Below are 19,881 nucleotides of genomic sequence, written 5' to 3'. Positions count from 1 at the left end.
TGCCAAGGCTACCATTCAAAGGCAGATGTATTATCCCGGGTTTGATTCCTGCACGGCTGCGCCAATTCTATATCCTCCAATTGTGTCTGGCCTTCCATGGGGGCGGACTAATTTTAACTTCGCTTGTGGGATATTATTAAAAGCAACAGCTTTTCTCACAGATTCTTCAGATCTGTAGCTGACAGGAGACCAGAGGCTGAAGGAAAGCCCCCCTCCATAGAAATAAAAATTAAACATTACAAGCCGTTTGAGATTGGATGGATCCGTCTATAAGAAAATTGCCTTGGGGAAAACTTGGGGGAAAAACAGATCTTTTTAATTACAATCCAGGCCCGACAGTAAACACTCCGAAAAATCTTTTACTTAAAAAAAAAAGGGGCATGAAAAAATGGCTGGGCCAGCTTTGAGAATTAATGAGAATTAAGTGGAGTACACCCAGTCCATAAACGAGAAGTCCTCCACGAGGGTTTTACAGGCAGAGCCAAAGGCAAGTCCGTCACAGCGGGCTCCGAGGAGGAGACCGCTGTTTTATAAGGTGCCTGTTCCTCGACACAGTCCGCGCTGGGCCAGCGGTGGAGGAACAGCCACCGCAAGTGGAAAACATGCTCCGGTAACATGCCCCAACAGCCAGGAACCACAGTCCAGGAGTTCAAGCTTGTATTTTCCTGAATCTCAACAATACTGACACTTCAAGTCATCAACACACACTGTACACGTGAGATTTCAAGTCAGAATTGTGGCTGCAGGAAGGGATTGGTGATAAAACAAATCAATAGTACACTTGAGCCTTAACATTGTCAAACACTTTGAGGGAGCTTAAAGCAGAAACATGGTATTTTACTGAATAATGAAGGAATTTCTTAAAAACTGAAGAAGAAAGGGACCAAAGTGTTGATCTGAGTATGAGGCTGATAGAAGAGGCTCCGCGCTGATCTGATATGGAACGAGCCCAAAGCAGAAGCAGATCTGGGTTACGACGCACTCCTGGTCACTGACCCCGTGACCTCCGAGCTTTCAGGGTGGTCTCGCTCCGTTTCCACTCCTCTGGAAACTTCTGTCTTTCTCATCCCCGCTCTCCCGTCCACACGGCGGAGAGACGCTGCCCTCCGTCTGCGGACCCACGCCGTGGCAGAGCGTGCACGAGGAATGTCTGGGGTCTGGGGCATATCTCGACGTTTTCCTCCGAGGATTTTTTTTCCTCTTTGTTTTTTTTTTTTTTTTTTTTAAAAGGGGCTAGCGCTCCCTTTTTCTCTCGCTGTCTGTGGTCTCAGGAGCTGAGCGTTTGCTGCAGTTCACCAAATAAGGGCATTGGAGGACTGGAAGAAGGAATGCCGCTGGAGACGGGAGAGCATCTTTCCCTGTTTCTGTGGTGAAAATAGCTCGGCTTCAAGGGGCTACTGCTTCAGAGAGACCGCCGTCGACTTGGCCAGAAAACAGCCAGTGACGCCATGGCTCCTTGAATTGACAAAATGTTTAGAGGACTGGACCTTTTATCCGTAGTAAATTTAAGGAACCCTGCTTAACGGGATTTACGTTTGTAAAATCCAAGCGTCATAAGTGAGGATGAGTCACGGTGGCGTCCAGGACGTCTTGTTCTCAGTGTTTTGGCACTTTGCTGTTGATTTGCCATAAATTCAAGAGTAAAGCGCACACACTGCATTCACTGGAATGAATGAGTCCTTCTGGCCCACTTGCAGAACGATTGACTACCGATGCCGTGTGCACGCTCAGGAGCAGCGCTTCAGAAAACACTGGACACTGGACATTTAACTGAGTTTAGTACAAGAAGGTATAATTAATATTGGCTTTATGTCGAGATTGGAGGAATCATGTACAGTGAGCACCGCGACGAAGAAAAACTTGAGCTTTATGTGGGCCCCTGAACTGAAACGTGTTTGACACTCCTGCTCTGCGCCTCCTCGCTCTCCCTCCTGCACGTTTCTGCTTTTGTTATCTGCAGATATCATGTCACCGGCTCACAATAGGATGTTAACGCTTCATTTGAAGCTGTTTATTTATAGAAGTGCATACACGCCCTCTTCCTACACACAGCTTTGCTGGAACAAAAATAGGAGGAAACTTGAATAATCCATCACACAAATACTGTAAATAAATAATAAAAAAAAAAAAGTTATGTCAGAATTAAACAGCAGCCACGGATTCCCCGCCAGCGCTGTGGGACAGACGGCAAACAACTGGATTGTTGTTCCGCGCCATCAATGGTGCATTCCTCAGATTTAGGTTTAAAGGTCTTAAAGGAGAACCGTGCTAATTCTGCTCCCGAGAAATTGTGCAACGTCGTCTGTGGCAATGACACAAAGAGCACACAGGCCCCCCTTCTGGTGAAACAAATCCGCTTTGTATCTGGTCAGAGTCCGTGGCTGAGCCGTCGGCATGCAAACTGTTTCCTTACATGCACTCGAGCGCCCGTTTTCACTAAGCTCATTTCATAACGTCTGCGAGAGAGAGAGAGAGAGGGAGAGATAGAAAGAGAGAGAGAGCGGCTCCACTTTTCTTGGGGACAATGCTCTTTCTCTAGAAAGCACAGCTGAAATGGTGAAATGTGGCAAATCTGCTATTAATTCTTACATATGCATCTATATCCGAAACGTTATACTGAACAGTGTGAGAAACTCCAATGGGTTTGAGGACAAAACAAAAGCAGGGGTGGGTGTGGCTGGTGTAGATCGGGATGATTTCAATGGGCTGACTGGAAACCGCGACCTGCCGCGCGCGCGCGCCGCGGAACGACGCGATCGGGAGTCGTTACGGGCCTGGAAGGTTTTCTGGAGGGCCGTTTCCCTGACCCACTTTTCCTGCCCGGCGGAGCAGATGAAAAGCCGGCGGGACAATGAGGCAGACAGTTTTGGAATCGCCGCGACAATGAGAGGAAAACAGCAGTGCGCGGCGGCCGGGGCGGGTGTCACTGGAAACACATTGCACAGTGGAAACGCACACACGCAGCCTCGCCGCTTTCCTCCCATTGTGACGGCCTGGCTGAGGGATCCACCACATGTGACTTCAAACGGGCTCATCTGGCCTCCGCGCACACACACACACACACACACACACACACACACCTGCCGGCGGAGCCCGCCTCTTTCAGATGGAAACAGTGTGAGCTGCCCGCTGGTGTGTGTGTGTGGCCCCGGCTTGTTTACACACAAGCGGAGTAATCTGCAGCCTGATCGGCCGGTCGGGTCTGGTCACCCGTGTCGCACACAGCCGCCGCAAACACAAGCTCGCAGCGGGCAGAGGTGACTTCCCAGGCTTTTCCTCTTGGCGGCTTTCACTCAGTTTCCCAGCCGAAACGGGGAACTTTCGTTGCGTTTTGGGCCTCTGAGCCACTGAAAATGGAACTTTTATTTACAATTCTTCAACTCGGTCTCCGTGGAAACAACTTTTTGAAAACTAATGTTCACACAAAACACAGAGAGGTCAGTCACGGTGCTCGCAGGCTATTCATGCTACTCACCGATTCGTCCAGAGCGAAGCGTAGACAGCCGTGTTCGTACAGCACGAAGAATCTCCGCTGCCATTTCTGTCAGGAGAAAAACACACGTTCAGCAGAGAAGGGCTTATTTTTTTTCAGTACAATTTTTTCACTATATAAGTCAAAGATCTGGGGGGAAACAGGTGTCGTATTATCAAAAACTTTCATCTTTTTACTTACTTGTCACAATAAAATTATGTTTTCCTTTATAATACTCATCAAGTTTATATCGCACTTCATATTTGGTGTTTTTGGGAAACTTGACATGTTGGAAACACCATAAATAACTTATTTATCTTCCACAATGGAAACCGTTGATGCTCTAACAAGTTGAATTTAAATCTGATTTATTTCACTTCTGTTCAATGCATTTTCTTTCTTATTTGTGAGAAACTATTAACAACAAATAACATGCTATGTTATACGTTCCAAAAACACCCAAAGCTGCTATAAATGCAAACATAATATGACTATATGGCTGAAACTCTGGAAAACATCCCACAATTTCAACCTTTTTTATGAAATTTAACAGTAACTACAGAACTTTCTGATCCGTGTAATCTGGATATAAATGCATGTTTTGCAGCTCCAGGTGAATTTATTCAGTGAAAAGTGTCAGGAATGTCTCTTTTGCTCATAAAGGTTGCAGTTCTAGGTACTTTGCAGGTTTCTGAAACACGACTGGGATTATAGTCCCACAGATAGACGGGATATAGATTGTTTTTTTTTTTTATCCAGAACACATTAGACACGTCATCAGTGGGCCGTCAGCGCTCTTACCCGCGATCTCTGCATGGGATTGTCGAAGTCGGTTCCTTCCGGGGCTAAGCACAGCCATCCGCCATAAATGGGTTTAGCCTGTGGAGAGAAACGGCTGTTTAGGTAAATCATTACAACGGCAAAGAGCGGAGAGGAGGGGGAGGGGAATGCAGCGATAGATATGGGGAAGCGGGGGGGGGGGGGGCCTTGTGTGTGAATTTACGGAGCGTAGAGCCACCGGCTGCTCTTTGCCCTCCGTGAGCGCCAGGTTAACCATCAAGCACCTTCCTCGAATCCAAGCGTCCTGCGCTGGAAGCTCAAAGGATCTAATTATTCGAGCGGTGTCGCTGCATGCCTGCCATACATCCACACATGCCTGGCTGAGCCTGTGGAGACGTGCCCGACGGCACGCTCGTGATCTGATGAGCCCGGGTTAAAACGAAACAAAACAAAGGTAGGAATCGCATTAAATTTGAGCTAATGAAGAAGCGTGAACTCAAATCACAAGGACTCCATGCGGATCTTCAGGCTGCCGTAGGAACTCAGTTTGGAGCACTCAGACTGACTTGGAAGAAAAATTCCTCAAAAGGCCTTCTGCTCCAAAAGCACAATATCAGTCGATAAGAAAAAGAAGCTGGTGTCAAATTACAAACAACACTGCAAATTCAAGCATTTCAATCTGCTAGGCTAGTTCAGTTTGAGTTAGTTGTGGAAACACAGAATTGAACCCCCATCACAACCGCCTAAAAAAGGTAATCTGCTCGAGAGTCAACAAGACAAAGAGGCTGGAGTCAAATTACAAGCGCTTCATGATGTACGGCCACGCAGTTTAGGCTTCAGACCAGAGTGAACAATCACGCTGGACCGGGTTTGCACTTGTCGACTTCGGATCATCAGTTTTCTTTATCGGACGTCCTGCTTCAGGTAGAGCAACAGCCGAATGACAACAATGCTGGTGTCAAATTACGAACATTAAAGGCTGCAATCTTACTGCCTGCAACAAAAATATCAGTGACACAACTCGAACTCTCTGCCATCAGTCAAAGCAACATCTTACTGGCACTCTTACTATTGAGGATTATCTTGGATTACCGGAATTGATTCTGTGAGGAGAAACACTCCAAGGCGGAGGGTGGAATGCGTCATGCCGTTTCTTTACTACATGACTCACAGAAAGTGTCCAAATAATAGAAAGTGGTTTTCCACACAGGGGGGGCCTTAAACAGACAGTAACCACAGTTCATCCTTAGTTTCAGCGCTCAGACCGATTTAAAACCTGGAAACTGTCCAACAACACTATGAGTCACTCTAACAACCATGATCTGGGACAAGGTCAAGGTCTGAACACGTGAGCCACCTTTTCTACGGCGAGGACGTCACGTGTTGGGCAGATGCTAATCAGTACAGAACTATGGACCTTTTTAACTGTGACACATCAAAGAAATAAAAAAGTCTAATGATAGGTTAGTTTGAATAATTTCTCCAACAAACTGAAAATGAACAACCTTTATAAATCCAGCTCAAACTCGACTTTAAAAGACCAGTAAACACACAGGAGAAAAACAATTCAGCATATTTATCGAGACTACTTCCCGGGCACGACTTCAGTCGGTTCTTTAACCGTGCCGACACTTGGCAGGATGAACACGTCGGCGGGTGCACGGGGCTGTGTGACAGGTTCTCCTGACATGTAAAGTGGATGTTGGCGTCACGCTGCCGTTACATGGAGGCACTCCACCAGCTGTGTCAGTGTCCTCAAAAAGCTGCCTTCCAAGATGTTTTCGGGCCAAGACTTCCACTTCCCAAGAACTGAGCTTTCCCAGGAGGTGAGGAAATAAAAGTCATCGGGGTCGAACCCCACAGGACTTGACAAATTAAATCTTCTGCTTGTTATCATCGGTAACAAAGCCTGGCCTGTGTCAACGATGGAGTGACTCAGGATGCTCCTTCTCCAAGACTGTTGTCAGCAAAAACCCCGATCTGCTGGCGCAGCTTCAGAGAAAACTTACATCTAGACCCCATTTACACAGCAAGTGGAAATGAGTCTTAACTTTTGATAAGAGAAACCCTACAGGAAAGACTGCAGCACTTTAATTTTAATTAATGGCATTGAGAAATCAGAACCTTTATACCTGAATTGAGGAAACTGTCTCAAAGCATCAAATGGCTCAAAAGACAAAATGTGGGAAAACATTTTTAACACCTGGCTCTAAATTCTGCTAAATACTGAGCGTTTATCCCATCTTGACTTAAATTTTCACTTTGCTGACAGAGAAATCAGCCGTCTGGAACATCCTTAGTATCGATGCGAGGTCCTAGAAAGTTTGTGTAAATCCTGGTTCATCCAAAAGAAACATGCAGCCAAGAGAATTTCTTTTTATGTAGGAGTTTTTACTTTCATGAGAGAATGGTAATGATTCAACCAGTGATTCTTTAAAAAGAGTTGTCTTTGGTAAAGGAGAAGCCGTGGCTGCTTCAGCAGTTAAACAATAGGAGATCTCCTCACAAGTTCGAGAAACCTGAAACAGCTGCTACCTCCTCCTCATCACGCCTCCGACATTCCCCTGCCTGCATCCCCTCGCTTTCTGTCCTGGGATGGCGTGATGGCTGTCCTGCGGCTGACGCTAAGTCACCAGATTGAAGCCGCCGCAGCAAACAGGGGAACTTGAAAACACAGCGGTCCTTTTGGAGCACGCCGACTGTAATAAAATACTCCAGCAGCCGCCCCTCCCCCAGCCCACCTTTTCTCCTCAGCTGTTTGTACTGGACGCCGTCTTTTAAACGTTTGGCTCTCGTCCCGCTCAATAACTTTTCAATGCGGGCTGTTTTGAAGCCAAACTTCCAACCTGAAGCTCAATACTGGAAATAGCGCCGGCTGAATCACCTTTACGTGGCTCGACTGGGTCTGGAGGTCACCGAGTTCACGTCCTCACCGTCACTTTGGACCTGCTGGACGGGGCTCAGAAGTTCAACAGTGTCAACGTGACGCAGCTCCGGGTCGCCGTTAACGGCAGCGGCGCTAACCGGGCGTTAAACCCTCACTTGTGCAGCCGAGCTGTTTGGCCAGCGGGCAGAGCAAGGATGCATTTTTTCAAAAGCCGTGAGGCAACCGGGACGACGGCGAGATGGGTGTGTGTGTGTGTGGGGACGACACCATCTTTCTCCTGGAAGTAAGCCCCTCTGGCTGTGAGTGTCGTCACACGGGGAGACGGAGAGAGAGCGTGGGCCGGGTCAAAGGGAGGATTAGAGGAAGTGATGTAACCGCGGGCGTCCGAAGGGTTAACGCAGCACTGAAAGCAATACACACTCCTGAACAAGACACACACACACACCCCCCCTCCACACACAAACACACATACACGCACTAGAAAAGGAGGATGCTGACGTTGCCGTTTGGCTCCTGAGCTGCGTTCAAGGGCCCATCTGGGCCTCATCATCTGGGATCAATTACAGGATACAACAGAGACTAAACTAATGATCTAAGAGAGCGAGAGAGGAGGGGCAAGTAGAAAAAGACGTGTTCGATCCCGCACAGCTGACTGCAGCTTCACTCAGTTTCTGCTCATCTTCATTCAGGGTCCTCATCAACGGAGGAACCCAAAGTGTGCAGAGTACGTCCGAAACTCACAAATCGATTCCAAAAACCCAGCCGGTGCCAAAACAGTCAACATTAAAAGTAGTTTCGAGACTCCTATGAATCACCATTAAATATTCAACAGTCACGAAAAAGAAAAGCGCCTTCCTCGGCCACCAGGTGGAGGTGTTGCCATGCATTCCTCAATCATTTCAACCACAGAAGAAGTAAAACAGGAAGTCATCGATGGACACATCCAACTGTCAATTTGGAAATCGAAAAAACTGTTTTGGGGAATCGATATACAAGAATCGCAAAAACAACAAAGTATTCATGAGGAACTAGATGAAACGTGGTTTTTTTATTGTCTGTTTTGTTTGAAAATATATGCAAACTTACTTTGAAAAATACCAATTTATGGTAACGCTGCCCATAGAAACTGAAAAGGACTTCTCTTGCACCCTATCTTGATGCTATAAATACCATATATCAAATCATATTCCTATAGTGTGCAAACTTCTATCATGACGACACAGATTCCATTTACAGATCGGTGACTCAATTCTTTGTGGCCATTTCCCAGTCTTCAGGGAAATAGCAGATCAAGGACATGTTTACAATCTTTTTCGAGTCAAAACGGTGAACTCTGGTTCCGTTTCAGCTGTTCTGTTTACACGACAAACGAGGTTTGATTCCCTGAAAGCTGCTTCAGGTTTTTTTTTTTTTTAATACACGCTTCAGTCTGAACAGGGGGATAAATAGCCAGCTTCCTGAAGCGCACAGGATTTACACACCAAGATTCAGCAGCCTGGATAACACTTCAACAAAGCATGCAAATAACTTCACTACCATTTACATAAATACAACAAAAAACACATTACATTACAAAAACTATTCTGTTTCCTGCAGATTGCTCATTCAAACAGGACTCGGATCAACATGAAGCTGTCAGGCATTGGCATGTAGAACAACGCCAAACAAAAACTACGTATGGCTAAAGTCTCTCTGTTGATGAATTCAACACATCTATGTCCATTAAGACTCCTTCAGTGTTATGTATTCACCATAATACTTACAGATCAACACCCATAATTTATTCAGAAAGCATTATTGTCCAGGTGTGATCCAGAGGACGCTGGCTCCAGAAAACTCTGCTAATCAAAGGGTTTAAACTGTGCCATGGAGCAATATTGAAGATAAGACATAATTTTGCAATTACTGTATGGATTTATCATCAAGTCTTTGATTATTAATCTAGTGTGATGACAGTGGAGTTATTCTGCATACATGCAGAAATGAACTCAAACAGTTAACAATGGGAAAAGTTCTATTTTCTAATTAAAAGTCAAGACAAACAAAAATGGGAGCTTCCCAGCTCAGCAGACATATTTTTCTACTTTTCCCATTTCCTAGTGGGCGTAAACATTCTGTCTTACTGACTTCTTCCCTGGAGGAATTGAGTGACAACAGATGACAACACTGCAACTACAGAACAGGTGAAGCACTTCCATGACTGTTTACTAGAGTAACAGGTTTGGCTCAATGTGCAAAAAAAAAAGCTCTGAGATGTTATAAATTGTAATTCCAGCACTGTGACAAACATGTCACCAGATTATTACCAGATTACAAGTCTACTATAGGAAAACAAATACTTCTGAGAGTTTCAGGAGTAAAAACCTGCTAAAAAGTGATCGACACTCCCGATGAGAGACTGGAGGTGTCTTGTGATCGAGCCAAAATAAACAGCCAGATAATCTCTCACTGATTGCATCACTTTAATCACATCCGGCTGGTTTCTACGACTCCTCAGACAGAGTGCTACTAATCATTTAAAGCTAAACATATGGCAAGATGACACCGCTAAATGTAAAAACCTCAAAGAAATCTTCAAGTTAATTTTTTTTGGAAGAAGAAAATGATGTTTCTGGCTTGTTTACTTATTGAGTTTCAGTAGGAGTTGCAGTCACACCATGAAGTAGCATGTTGTGAGGATGCATTTGAGCAAGATCAGAAGCCAGAAGCTTTAAGATTTAGGCACTTAAACACACACAGCCACCTCAAGTTGACCGGACCAGTAAAATCTGTTAGAAACTGAAAGTAATTTGTAAACAGTAAACTGAAATATCCTTTCATAGCAGCATAACTGATTTGGATCTGTGTTGTTGGAAATTTTACACTTTGCTTCATCATTTCCTGGGCCGAATTGGAGCCTCTTGCGGGACAGTTTTGGCCCGCAGGCCTTACATTGGACACCCCTGATTCAGAGCCTAAAATCTAAGTTGCTGTTATTTAGCATGCTCCTCATCCCCAGTGGTGATATCTCTCTGCACGGGAGTTTAGCATCAGTTCCCAGAGAGGGTCTCCTCTCCTGACAGCCCGTGAAAACCTTTGTTTGAGGCGTTTTAGGAGCGTGATCGTAGCTCTCACCTGGGTCAGGTCCTGATCCGTCAGGAGGTGCAGCTCCCGGGGCTTGAAGCAGTTCTGACATTTACTCTTGTTGAAGAAGTTCGCCTGGAATTTCCTACAGGGATTTTCTTTGGCGGTAGACATTATATTTCATGCACTTTGTGAACTCTCGGGGGAGGTGGGGGAAGGTGGGCTGCAGTGTGTTTTTTTTTTGTTTTTTTTTACTCTTTTATTCCAACTTGCACAAAGCTCCAAAACTCTGGGCCATCTTCGAGTGAAACACTGATAAAAGTAGTTAGTGTGGCCTCGATCAGAGCTCCTCGTCCCGGATCGGGTGTTTCCAGCTGCCTCTCGGGGAGTGAGCCAGCCTGCCCATGGCTCGGTGGGTGATGAATGCTTTCTGCAGTCCGTGGCCTAGCCCAGGTGGCTAATATCCTGTTAGCTTTCCCGGAGAAATGATCCGCAGGAACAACGCCGGGCTACACCCTCCCGGCTCCGGGACGCTAGGTGACCGCGGGACTCCCGGTGCCCGGTCCGAAAGGAGAGCTTTGCAAGCGGCTATCCCCCCCGCAGCAGCCGCTCCATGCCAACTTCATCCAGGGTGAGGTTAGCCTCCGTTAGCTGCACGGGCTAGCTGAAGGAATCCTCCCCAAAGCCTGTAAGTTTTTCTTTTGAAAAGAAAAAAAAAAAAAACAAAAAAAGGTGCGGGAATCCAGAAAGTGTTTCCTTCCAGGCAGAGTGTCGGTCCGCGGAGCTCCGGGTGTGGAGGAGGACACGGTCAGGAGGAGGATCCGGGACTCGGGTCCATAACTAGCCTGTTAGCCGCCGTACGTTTATTTTCTTCTTTCCCACAGGAGCAGAGGGAGGAGGAGGGAGAGCCTGGGGGCGGAGCACATAGGGAAGCAGGAGGGAGGAGCCGAGGGCGGAGCGGATGGGGCGGAGGGAAGAGCACAGGGGGAGGGGGGGGGAGGGGAGTAAGAGCGGCGGAAAGGGCAGAGGAAAGGGTTGGGGGGGGGAGCGAAAAGCGAGGGAAGAGCCTCGGGAAAGGCGAGAAGCAAAGAACAGACTGGAGAGGAGGGTGGAGTAGTTGGAAGAGCACAGGGAAGGAGGAGGCCGGAAGAGTGGAAGTGGGAAAGCAAAGGGTACAGCCTTGGGAAAAGGTGGAGGGGGAAGAAGAGAACAGCCAATGAGGGAGGAGGGAAGAGCCAATGGGGGAGGAAAGAGCGAGGAGGAGGGAAGAGCACAGGAGGGAGTTTGGGGAGGGGGCTGAGGTGGAGGAAGGGGTTATGGGTGGAGTCTTGGGTGGAGCACAGAGGGTTTAGGGCGGAGAGTGAGGTGGAGGGAGGATTTCAGGCAGAGTTTAGGGTGTAGCTCACAACAGGCACGCTCATGTTGAATCCAGCGAATTCTGCTCACGTTCGCCACCTACAGCTAGACCAGGCTTACTGCAGCTCAGGTGAACCGTCGACAGGTCAGGTGGGTGAGGAGATTCAGGGTTCCACTCAGTTTTCAACAAAATCTGGAAAAAATAAATCTGACTGCATTTCCAAACATTGAACATGTTTTAGGAACCCAAAATAAAACAAAAAGTATTATTGAACAGTTGTTTGTTTGTTTGTTTATTTGTTTGTTTTAAAAACTGCTGCAACATGTTGCTCATGTCAATTATATTATAAAGTGTGCAGAATTTGTTTATTGTTTTGTTTTCTTTACATTTTTTGTCTACATTTCAATCATGTAACATAAGCAATCCTCCAGTGTTTCATTTATAGATCAGGGTTTTCACATTGGGACGTTATAATCATCAAACTCACACATTATTATTATACTCACAGTTCACATTGCAGTTTATGCCACACATTTTAAATGTTCCTCATACATGTTTTCCATTAAACTTCAGTTTTACTCTGAAACAAAAAAAACAAAAAAAAAAAATCAGTTATATGAAATATATTGTAGTTTACTCAGTTTCTACTAGTATATTTTTTCTTTTTCTAAAATAATATTCATCGGTACAGGTCCTAGCATTTTTCAAACACACTGTCAAAAGTTTTCAATTGAAATCTAAAAGTTTCAGACTTTGATATAGATTTTTTTTTAAATAGTGTTTTTGACACCATTCCTCAATCCAGACAAATATGCACAAAGATAACATGCAAACTCCTGTCAGGCTGCAGAGGAAACCACTGCACCACTGCGCGGCGTGCTGTAAATGGACCTGCTTAGTAAAAATAAACCGGATCGCGTCCTCGTGTGGGAAAGCATCAGGAAGTGTTTGGTCTCCCTCATTACGAGCTGTTCCCGAGTTGAGTTTTTATTAGCGGCCGAGTACATTATCGGCTAGCGAGCATTCCTGAGTGGCTTTAAAACAGCGGTACAATACAAACACTTCCCGTCTGACACAGAGCAGAGCTGACACTCTCCCTGGTGCTCCATCAACACGGCGACGTGCCTCGGACACTGCGCTCTGCATATGTGTGTATTAATGTCTGACTCCAACTGGGTGGAGGGGGGGATCGCTATTATAAGCATCAAGTTCCAGTGGACAGCAGCCGGGTGGACACACACATATACACACACACACACACACACACACATAAGAGAGAAGACCGGGGCTGTGTGAATGGGCAAGGGACGTAAAGGGAGGAGAAGGGCCTCTGTTACTTAACTAAACCCAGAAAAGAAACCGTCAACAGCCAGTCCTGCCGAAGGATTAACTCCTCGTCCCTGCTGTAAGTGAACCAATAATAACACAGATTACAGGTGTGTGTCTGTGTGTGTGTGTGTCATTACTATAGATATCCACTAACCCTAATCAGGCCCGGCTAAGCAGGAGACCTGGATCTCAGGAGTCACCGTGACTCGTAATGTGCATTAGAGGCTATCTTAACGTGTTTGCGCCCAAACGAAGGAGGACAGCTAAGGTCGGCCCCGGCTTTTAAGTATTAACCTCCCCTGTTGCCCCACTCGGGGTGTCTGATGACAACTTCCTGGAGATGACACAGCACAAGACATTCTGAGGCAGAATATATTTAGCTTCTGTCCTCACACTCACTTTACATGGGGAAGCGTGTTAGCAAGAGCTGCCGTCGTCAAATCTGGCCTCAAATTCATCTAAATTTGGCAAATTGATAGATTCAGGGAAATGATCAACGTTAAAGTTTGTCTGTTTACAGATAAATGCTACAAATTCCTTCAGTGTTTAGTAAAGAGACATGGTAAATCAGTCAGATTAGCCTAGCGCAGTTTGGCTATCCAAAAATCCACCAACTATTTCCTCATGGTTTTGCTACTTTCATTTCAGAAACTTTTCACGTTCAGAGAGCAGTGTTTTGAAAATGACTGTTTATATAGCATGCCAGATTGTATTACAGGTTTTTGAGCTCATCTTCAGTCTCTTTGTATTTTTTTTTTAAGTTGTTTGAGTCGCTTTAATGTCTAACAAGCATGGAGTCACCTGGACCTTTGCCACCACATTCTGAAGAATCTACACCTGACATCCCTGCAATCAATTAATCAGGTTCTTCTTCTCATTTATCATTTCTCCTCAGTAAACTCCTGGTAGGTTATAAAAACTCTCTCCTCTAAAATATTATCCAGCCGCTCCAAAACAGACGTGCAGGTTGGAGGTTGACCTATTTTTTTTCCCCTACTCTTGATTTCAGCCTCCCAGTGAGGACAAACACTGACACATGATCCGTGGAGCTGCTCCGTAGCCCGAGGTTCACTCCTCCGCTATTGTAGCAGCACATTTACAACACGTGACTAAACTGAACTGAGACTAAATCAGCGATTGTTACTGATTAGATCAATCCAGATTAAAGAGCAAAGAAAGGATCATCTCTGATTGTTTTCTTGATTGAATCGATTCTTTCCCCCCCGCAGAAGATGGGGCTCCCCTCGGTGATGGTGTTGCCCATGCTGGTCGTCGTGGCGGCGGGGGTGTACTACATCTACAACCAGGTCATGACCTTCATGTCCAAGTCTCTGGTCCGGAACAAAGTGGTGGTGATCACCGATGCCGTCTCCGGGGTGGGAACTGGTAAATGACCCGGCTTGTGTTTTGAATATTTAACCTCAAACTGATGGAGGTTTTGTTTCTAGCGTCAAGAAAGCCTTCTGATATCTAAAGTCTGTCCGTGCTATTTTTGGAAATGGAATAAATCAAACTATATGCTGTGAAATGTTTAAAGCTAGAAGAGAGCTAGTCTTAATATTTCGGATTTTTACTCCCAAACATGTGACGTTTCTGTACTTTATTTAAAAAAAATACAAAACAAATGCTCATTGCTAAACTGATCATGTTCTCATAAATCACATAAAAAATCATCAAGAGCGTCTTTCAATCCAACTTTGAACATTATTTCTCAAATAGTAGCATAAAAGGCTCACTACAAAGTGGAGGTGTCCATGAGAAATGTGTTTTCAAAAACCACTTTTTTGACATTATTGTTCAAATGTCATTAATATTTCTGGAATTATTTTCATGTTTTAAATGTTCGGACGCCAGTTTTCTGTATTTTAAGCTAAACTGATGAACATCTCACTGTGGTGTTGATCTGTGTCTAAATGTAAATCTGGTAACAATATGCTGGAGCTTTTTAGTGAAATAACAAATGCTTTCACCACAGTACCTCACCATGTTTGGACTCTTGTGTCCAGAGTGTGCCCAGCTCTTCCATAAAGGAGGTGCCAGGCTGATTCTCTGTGGAAGCAGCTGGGATAAACTGGAGTCTTTGTATGATTCCCTGACCAAAGAAGCGGACCCCAGAGAGGTGAGGACACCAAATGAGCGCTGGCTGCTGACAGTTGTTTCAGCTTTAAGCATCACATGCCCGCCAAATCCTGAGTAAACCCCTCCAAACTAGCATCATTACTCTTACTTTTCTGTCATGCTGAGTCATCATTTTGGCAAACCACGTTGCCGACCAGCAGATCCCTCTCCAGTAAACTCTATCTCATGACTTTTAATATATGACGGAAACTTTGAGAGCGCAGTGACAGTTCTTGACAGAGTGCAAAGAAAAACCTCACAAAACCATGAGAATCCTCAGATAGTTGATGGGAAATAACAGCGGGGCTCAATGCAGGGTCACGCTGGAGAATATCAGGCTCTGTCTTTGTTTTTATCATAATCCTGTTCTGTGGCCACCTCCCTCATCACCACTTCCTCTGGTCCACACAATAGCAGGACATCCTGCTGGACGACTCACTGTCCCCCAGTGTCTTCCACACACAGGCCTCAGCACATGTGTCAAAACAAAGCACAAAACCCTCCATTTCAGTCTGCTGTTGGTGTTGGGTTCATTTACATTTCCTGATTTACAGCTTTTAGCTGTTTTAGCAGCATGAGCAATTGTGAGTTCACGCATGGACAGACAACAAAGTTGGATTGCTATTCCAGTGGAGGAAGCTTAAATCTGAGTTTCATGTAGTATGTTAGATGACAGGTTTTTCAGTCTTTCCTGACATTCTACGTTATTCTTTTTTTCCCCACACCTTTGAATTTGTAACCTAAGAAACTTAATGATGCAGAAAATACCTTATAATAAAAGTCGTGGAGGGCCAGCTGAGGAAATGACTCTCATTGAAAATTCATTAAAACAATTCTAAACAAAGGAAAGATTTTCAGATGTTGTATATTGATTGATTTGCATAAACTCTAGTGTTTTCCCCTTCATTTTTCAGTTTCTTTTTCTTTCTATTTGTTTTTTTTTTTTGCCCCCCTTCAGTTATTCAGGCCTTTGTTTGTTTTTTTTTTTAGCAGACTGCTTCAGTTGTTTTACTTTCTTGAGTCATTTATATCCTGGAGATTAGACCATTTGTGACAGTCAGTGTGGAACACAAATGAAATAAACATGAAAATAAAATGTCTCTTGAGGAACTGATACACAGAGTGAGCAGTGTTCGATGTCTCTCTGCAGACTTTTGCCCCGAAGCTGGTGATCCTGGACTTCAGCGACGTGGACGGCGTGGAGGATGTGGCTGCTGAGGTGATGGACTGCTACGGCTGCGTGGACGTGCTGATCTGCAACAGCAGCATGAAGCTGAAAGCCCCGGTTCAAAGCATCTCCCTGGAAGTGGACAGAAACATCATGGACATCAACTACTTCGGGCCCAGCTCTCTGGCTAAAGGTGGGTCGGACGCACACGGCGCAGTTTAGCACGGAGTTTTTCCCAAAATGATGTTGATATTTTGAACCGATGTGTCAGGTGTGCTTCCATCCATGATGTCCAGAAGATGTGGACACATCATACTGGTGAACAGTATCCAGGGACGACTGGCGGTTCCCTTCAGAAGTTCATGTGAGTATCCAGCAGGATGGAAGTTTTCATCCAATATGAAAATTAAAAACCTTTATTGTGTTTCGGCTGTCCGTTTCCATGGCAACGAAATCGGAGCTACTGAAAACACAACTTTTTCAAAATATTGTGACTCAGTCCCCATGGAAATGAAGGAAATCAGAACTTTTCTCAGTGCTCTTTACTCTTAAATTTAAAGTCACTTCTGAAATACTGTGTACATTTACTACACCATCATCTGCATAAGTGGAGACACATTCCATGCTGAATGGATCAAAATAACCTAGAAAGACAGTTCAAAGGAGTTTCAGTGTTTGCAGCTACTGTTCTTGGTGTGCATACACGTGGATTATTACAAAAAAAACAGCACCTACAAAATGTTGCTGTGTAAATGCAAGACTTTTCTGAAACAGAAACGCCATAACTGTGTTTTCGCTGTGTGTACTTTTCAGTCGCGGCCTCCAAGCATGCGGCTCAGGCCTTCTTCGACTGCCTGCGGGCCGAGGTGGAGGAGTACGGGATCTCGGTCAGCACCATCAGCCACACCTTCATCAACGCCTCGGCTCCGCCGGCCCCGCCCCCTGAGACTGACCCCGCCCCCAAGACCAATGTCCTGGCCGAGTGTGAGAGGACCAACTGACTCGAGCTCACTCGCCCAGGAAGTTTCTCAGCCCTCAGTGACGTCTCTCCCTCCCTCTCTCTCTCTGCAGTCATCGCCGGTCAGCTGACCCACGGCGTGCGGCCGTCCGTGCTGGCCAATGAGATTGTGCAGACGGTGAACAGGAAGAGGAAGGAGGTGCTTCTGGCCCACCCCATCCCCCTGGTGGCCCTGTACCTCCGCTCCCTCCTGCCCCCCGTCCTCTTCGCCGTGCTGGCGGCAGGAGTGAAGGACTCGGCGCTGGCCGAGCAGCTGCTGTAGGAGGAAGCAGAAAGATTCGCAGATCACGAGGAAATATAGAGTTTGGAAATGATAAAAAAAGTATGTGCATCTTCTGAAGGCTCCAGGCTGGTGCAATAACAATAAAAGGAAAGAGATCCGATTCATGCAAGGAAAAACAAGCTAACTCAATGTCAATATTAACATGCACAATTGATATTTAAATTAGTTCATGTTTCCAGGTCATTTAATTAAAAAAAAACAAAAAACTGCATAACTTCACCACTAAGATGTGTTTTAACTCCATTTTAGACTCCACTGATTCATCGAGGTGCTGTTGATGCAAGCAAAGCCTGTTTGTTGGGATGAAGGGGGTATAATACTGAACTACTACTCCGACGCTTTTACACGTTTTAGCAATAGTTACGGTTTATAAATGGCAAAAATTGCCAATTTTAATTTAAAAATTCACTTGAGGGCCGTAATGAAGGCAGATGAAGGCCTCATGTGGTCTGATGAATTCTAATCAATTTACATCAGATCTTCAAACAAGATCTTTCTTTCAAGATCTCATATATTCAATTTCACCAAGATATTGAATTTCAGTGTCTGTCTTTAAAGACTAAGACGAAGTTTGGTGTCTGTTTAAAAAAGACAAATGTTATTAATGTGAGACTGTGAAACAGTGTGAAACTGATTGAAATTCCTGAACTTAGAGTTAGAAAACTCTCAACAGGCTAAAATTGTCTTGAAAAAGTTTTTACAATCTTATTTCTTCAGGTGCTACAGTATGTATACCAGCAAGCCAGCAAAGTGTCTTTTAAAGATTGTACATTATCTTCAAGTTCAAGTTGATCATATCCTTGAAGAAAAAAAACAGTCATCAAACTGAATAAAGTTTTAATTTGTTGTGTGTTCACTCGTTTAATTCTACAGTAAAATGTTAATGTGAGGTGTTGTTGCTGTGTTGACACATGAAATATTTTCTCCTCCACTCTCATCTCTTCATTGTCTTTTATTTGAACCTGTAAAGATGACTGATTAGTCACATTTTTAATAAAATTATCAGTCCCACCAGGAAATATTTTTAGTTTTTGGTCCAACAGCTGCACAGGACTCTGTTTGTAAAGGAGCAGAATGAAACATTTCTGTGATATCAGTTCAGTACATTAGAGGGAAGTAGTGAGTCAGTTTGTTTTCAGCTCTCACTGTAACGATTGCTATTGTCACTCACTGTTTATTTGAACAGTATTGCGAAAAATATTTAAATAACTATTCTAAATATCTAATGATAAACAAATATATTATGAATATGAAAATAAAATTCAAGCAAATAAAATGCTATTTCCCAATTTTGGGTTTGCCACCTCTAATTATTTATTTTTCTATTTAAACATAAATCGAAATGTTGGATTCTGGTTGCGGCTAATGAAATGAAAACTTACAAAAAGTAATGATAACAATAAGAATAAGAAGAATTAGGACGATCATGACTATTGATTGTTTTTGCTATTTTTTTATTTTATTTCATTTAACCTTTATTTAACCAGGAAAGTCCCATTGAGATTAACAGCCTCTTTTTCAAGGGAGTCCTGGGAGTTACAAAGTTACAATTCCAAATAAATTATAAACATATACGTTATAAATTACAAGTAAGATTAGGAAAAACAGTTGCACATAAAAGATGCTGTCTCGAGTTCTCTCAGTCTTGTTTTAAAAGAGCTCAATGGAACAAGTTCGGTCAGTTTGCAGTCCCTTTGTAGCTTGTTCCAAGTATATTGAGACAAGTACGCAGAAGCTCTTTTCCCTAGCTCTGGGCAAACGGAACAGAGAGCAATACATATTCATTTGAGCACAGACAATGAGAGTCGACATTTCTCTGTGTGATTAAGTCGCATATATAGGAGGGCAACAGACCAAGCATGGCCTTGTAGATGAAAGTATACAAATGTCCAAGTCTCCTCGTGGATAAGAAAGGCCATCCCACACGAGAGTACAGATCACAGTGATGGGTCTCGGCTTTACAGTTCGTTATAAATCTTAGAGAGGCATGATAAAGACTGTCTATGTCTATATCTTGTGAAGATATTGAGCAGAAGCGTCCATATAAAACAAACCTCCATAATCTAAAACTGATAAAAAAGTTGCCGCGACGAGCCTTTCTTCACGTTAAAAGAAACGCAGAACTTATTCCTGAAGAAAAAGCCCAATTTCAACTTGAATTTCTTTGCCATGTTATCTATGTGAGGTTTAAAAATGAGAGAATCATCAAGCCAGACACCAAGATATTTGTACATGTGAACCACCTCTATAACACTTCCTTCATGAGTGGACACTTTAGCATTTGAAAAGATCATTAGCTTGGTCTTGTCAACATTTAAGATGAGTTTTAGAGACAGAAGTGTGTGCTGAACCACATCAAAAGCTTTCTGCAGCGACCCAATGGCTTTGGCAGCTGTTGATCCACAA

The 19,881-nt window shown here is 44.4% G+C and overlaps 2 protein-coding genes across 7 annotated transcripts in view; one reads left to right on the top strand and one right to left on the bottom strand.

Moving 5' to 3' along the window:
* The window catches only part of LOC115392934 (myosin phosphatase Rho interacting protein), a 33,294-nt gene extending 21,823 nt beyond the window's left edge, over positions 1–11,471 (bottom strand). The window contains exons 1-4 of one of the 5 annotated variants that reach the window (XM_030097625.1): positions 11,452–11,471; positions 10,254–10,414; positions 4,274–4,351; positions 3,476–3,541 (exon numbers count right to left, since the gene is read on the bottom strand). In XM_030097625.1, coding sequence (XP_029953485.1) covers positions 3,476–3,541; positions 4,274–4,351; positions 10,254–10,376 — 267 coding nt within the window. In that variant the 5' untranslated portion in view covers positions 10,377–10,414; positions 11,452–11,471. Of the gene's footprint in view, positions 1–3,475; positions 3,542–4,273; positions 4,352–10,253; positions 11,143–11,451 lie in introns of those variants that run through there. The other 4 variants (XM_030097626.1, XM_030097624.1, XM_030097627.1 and 1 more) reach the window with 4 other exon arrangements.
* A 1,366-nt stretch (positions 11,472–12,837) lies between these two features.
* dhrs7cb (dehydrogenase/reductase (SDR family) member 7Cb) lies at positions 12,838–18,627 on the top strand. Of its 2 annotated transcripts, none has more exons than XM_030098215.1 (7): positions 12,838–12,964; positions 14,118–14,274; positions 14,895–15,007; positions 16,157–16,367; positions 16,446–16,538; positions 16,988–17,158; positions 17,246–18,627. In XM_030098215.1, the coding sequence occupies exons 2-7, from the start codon at positions 14,121–14,123 to the stop codon at positions 17,452–17,454; spliced, it is 951 nt and encodes a 316-aa protein (XP_029954075.1). In that variant the 5' UTR covers positions 12,838–12,964; positions 14,118–14,120; the 3' UTR covers positions 17,455–18,627. The 2 variants fall into 2 exon arrangements, with proteins under 2 accessions (XP_029954075.1, XP_029954076.1); XM_030098216.1 differs by lacking the exon at positions 12,838–12,964 and adding an exon at positions 13,719–13,752.
* The last annotated feature ends 1,254 nt before the right edge of the window (positions 18,628–19,881 follow it).

This window comes from Salarias fasciatus, chromosome 8 (genome assembly GCF_902148845.1).
Source record: "Salarias fasciatus chromosome 8, fSalaFa1.1, whole genome shotgun sequence".
Classification (NCBI taxonomy): Eukaryota; Metazoa; Chordata; class Actinopteri; order Blenniiformes; family Blenniidae; genus Salarias; species Salarias fasciatus.
Note: the sequence above shows the minus strand (reverse complement) of the source record. Positions and strands in the feature narration are given on the sequence as shown.

What these genes read in the sequence shown, in the direction of transcription:
- dhrs7cb (XM_030098215.1), top strand. Translation starts at nt 14,121, where the DNA reads ATGGGGCTCCCCTCGGTGATGGTGTTGCCCATGCTGGTCGTCGTGGCG. An exon ending in AAGAAGCGGACCCCAGAGAG is followed by an intron (nt 15,008 to 16,156) that starts GTGAGGACACCA and finishes GTCTCTCTGCAG; the next exon opens with ACTTTTGCCCCGAAGCTGGT. An exon ending in GCCCAGCTCTCTGGCTAAAG is followed by an intron (nt 16,368 to 16,445) that starts GTGGGTCGGACG and finishes CCGATGTGTCAG; the next exon opens with GTGTGCTTCCATCCATGATG.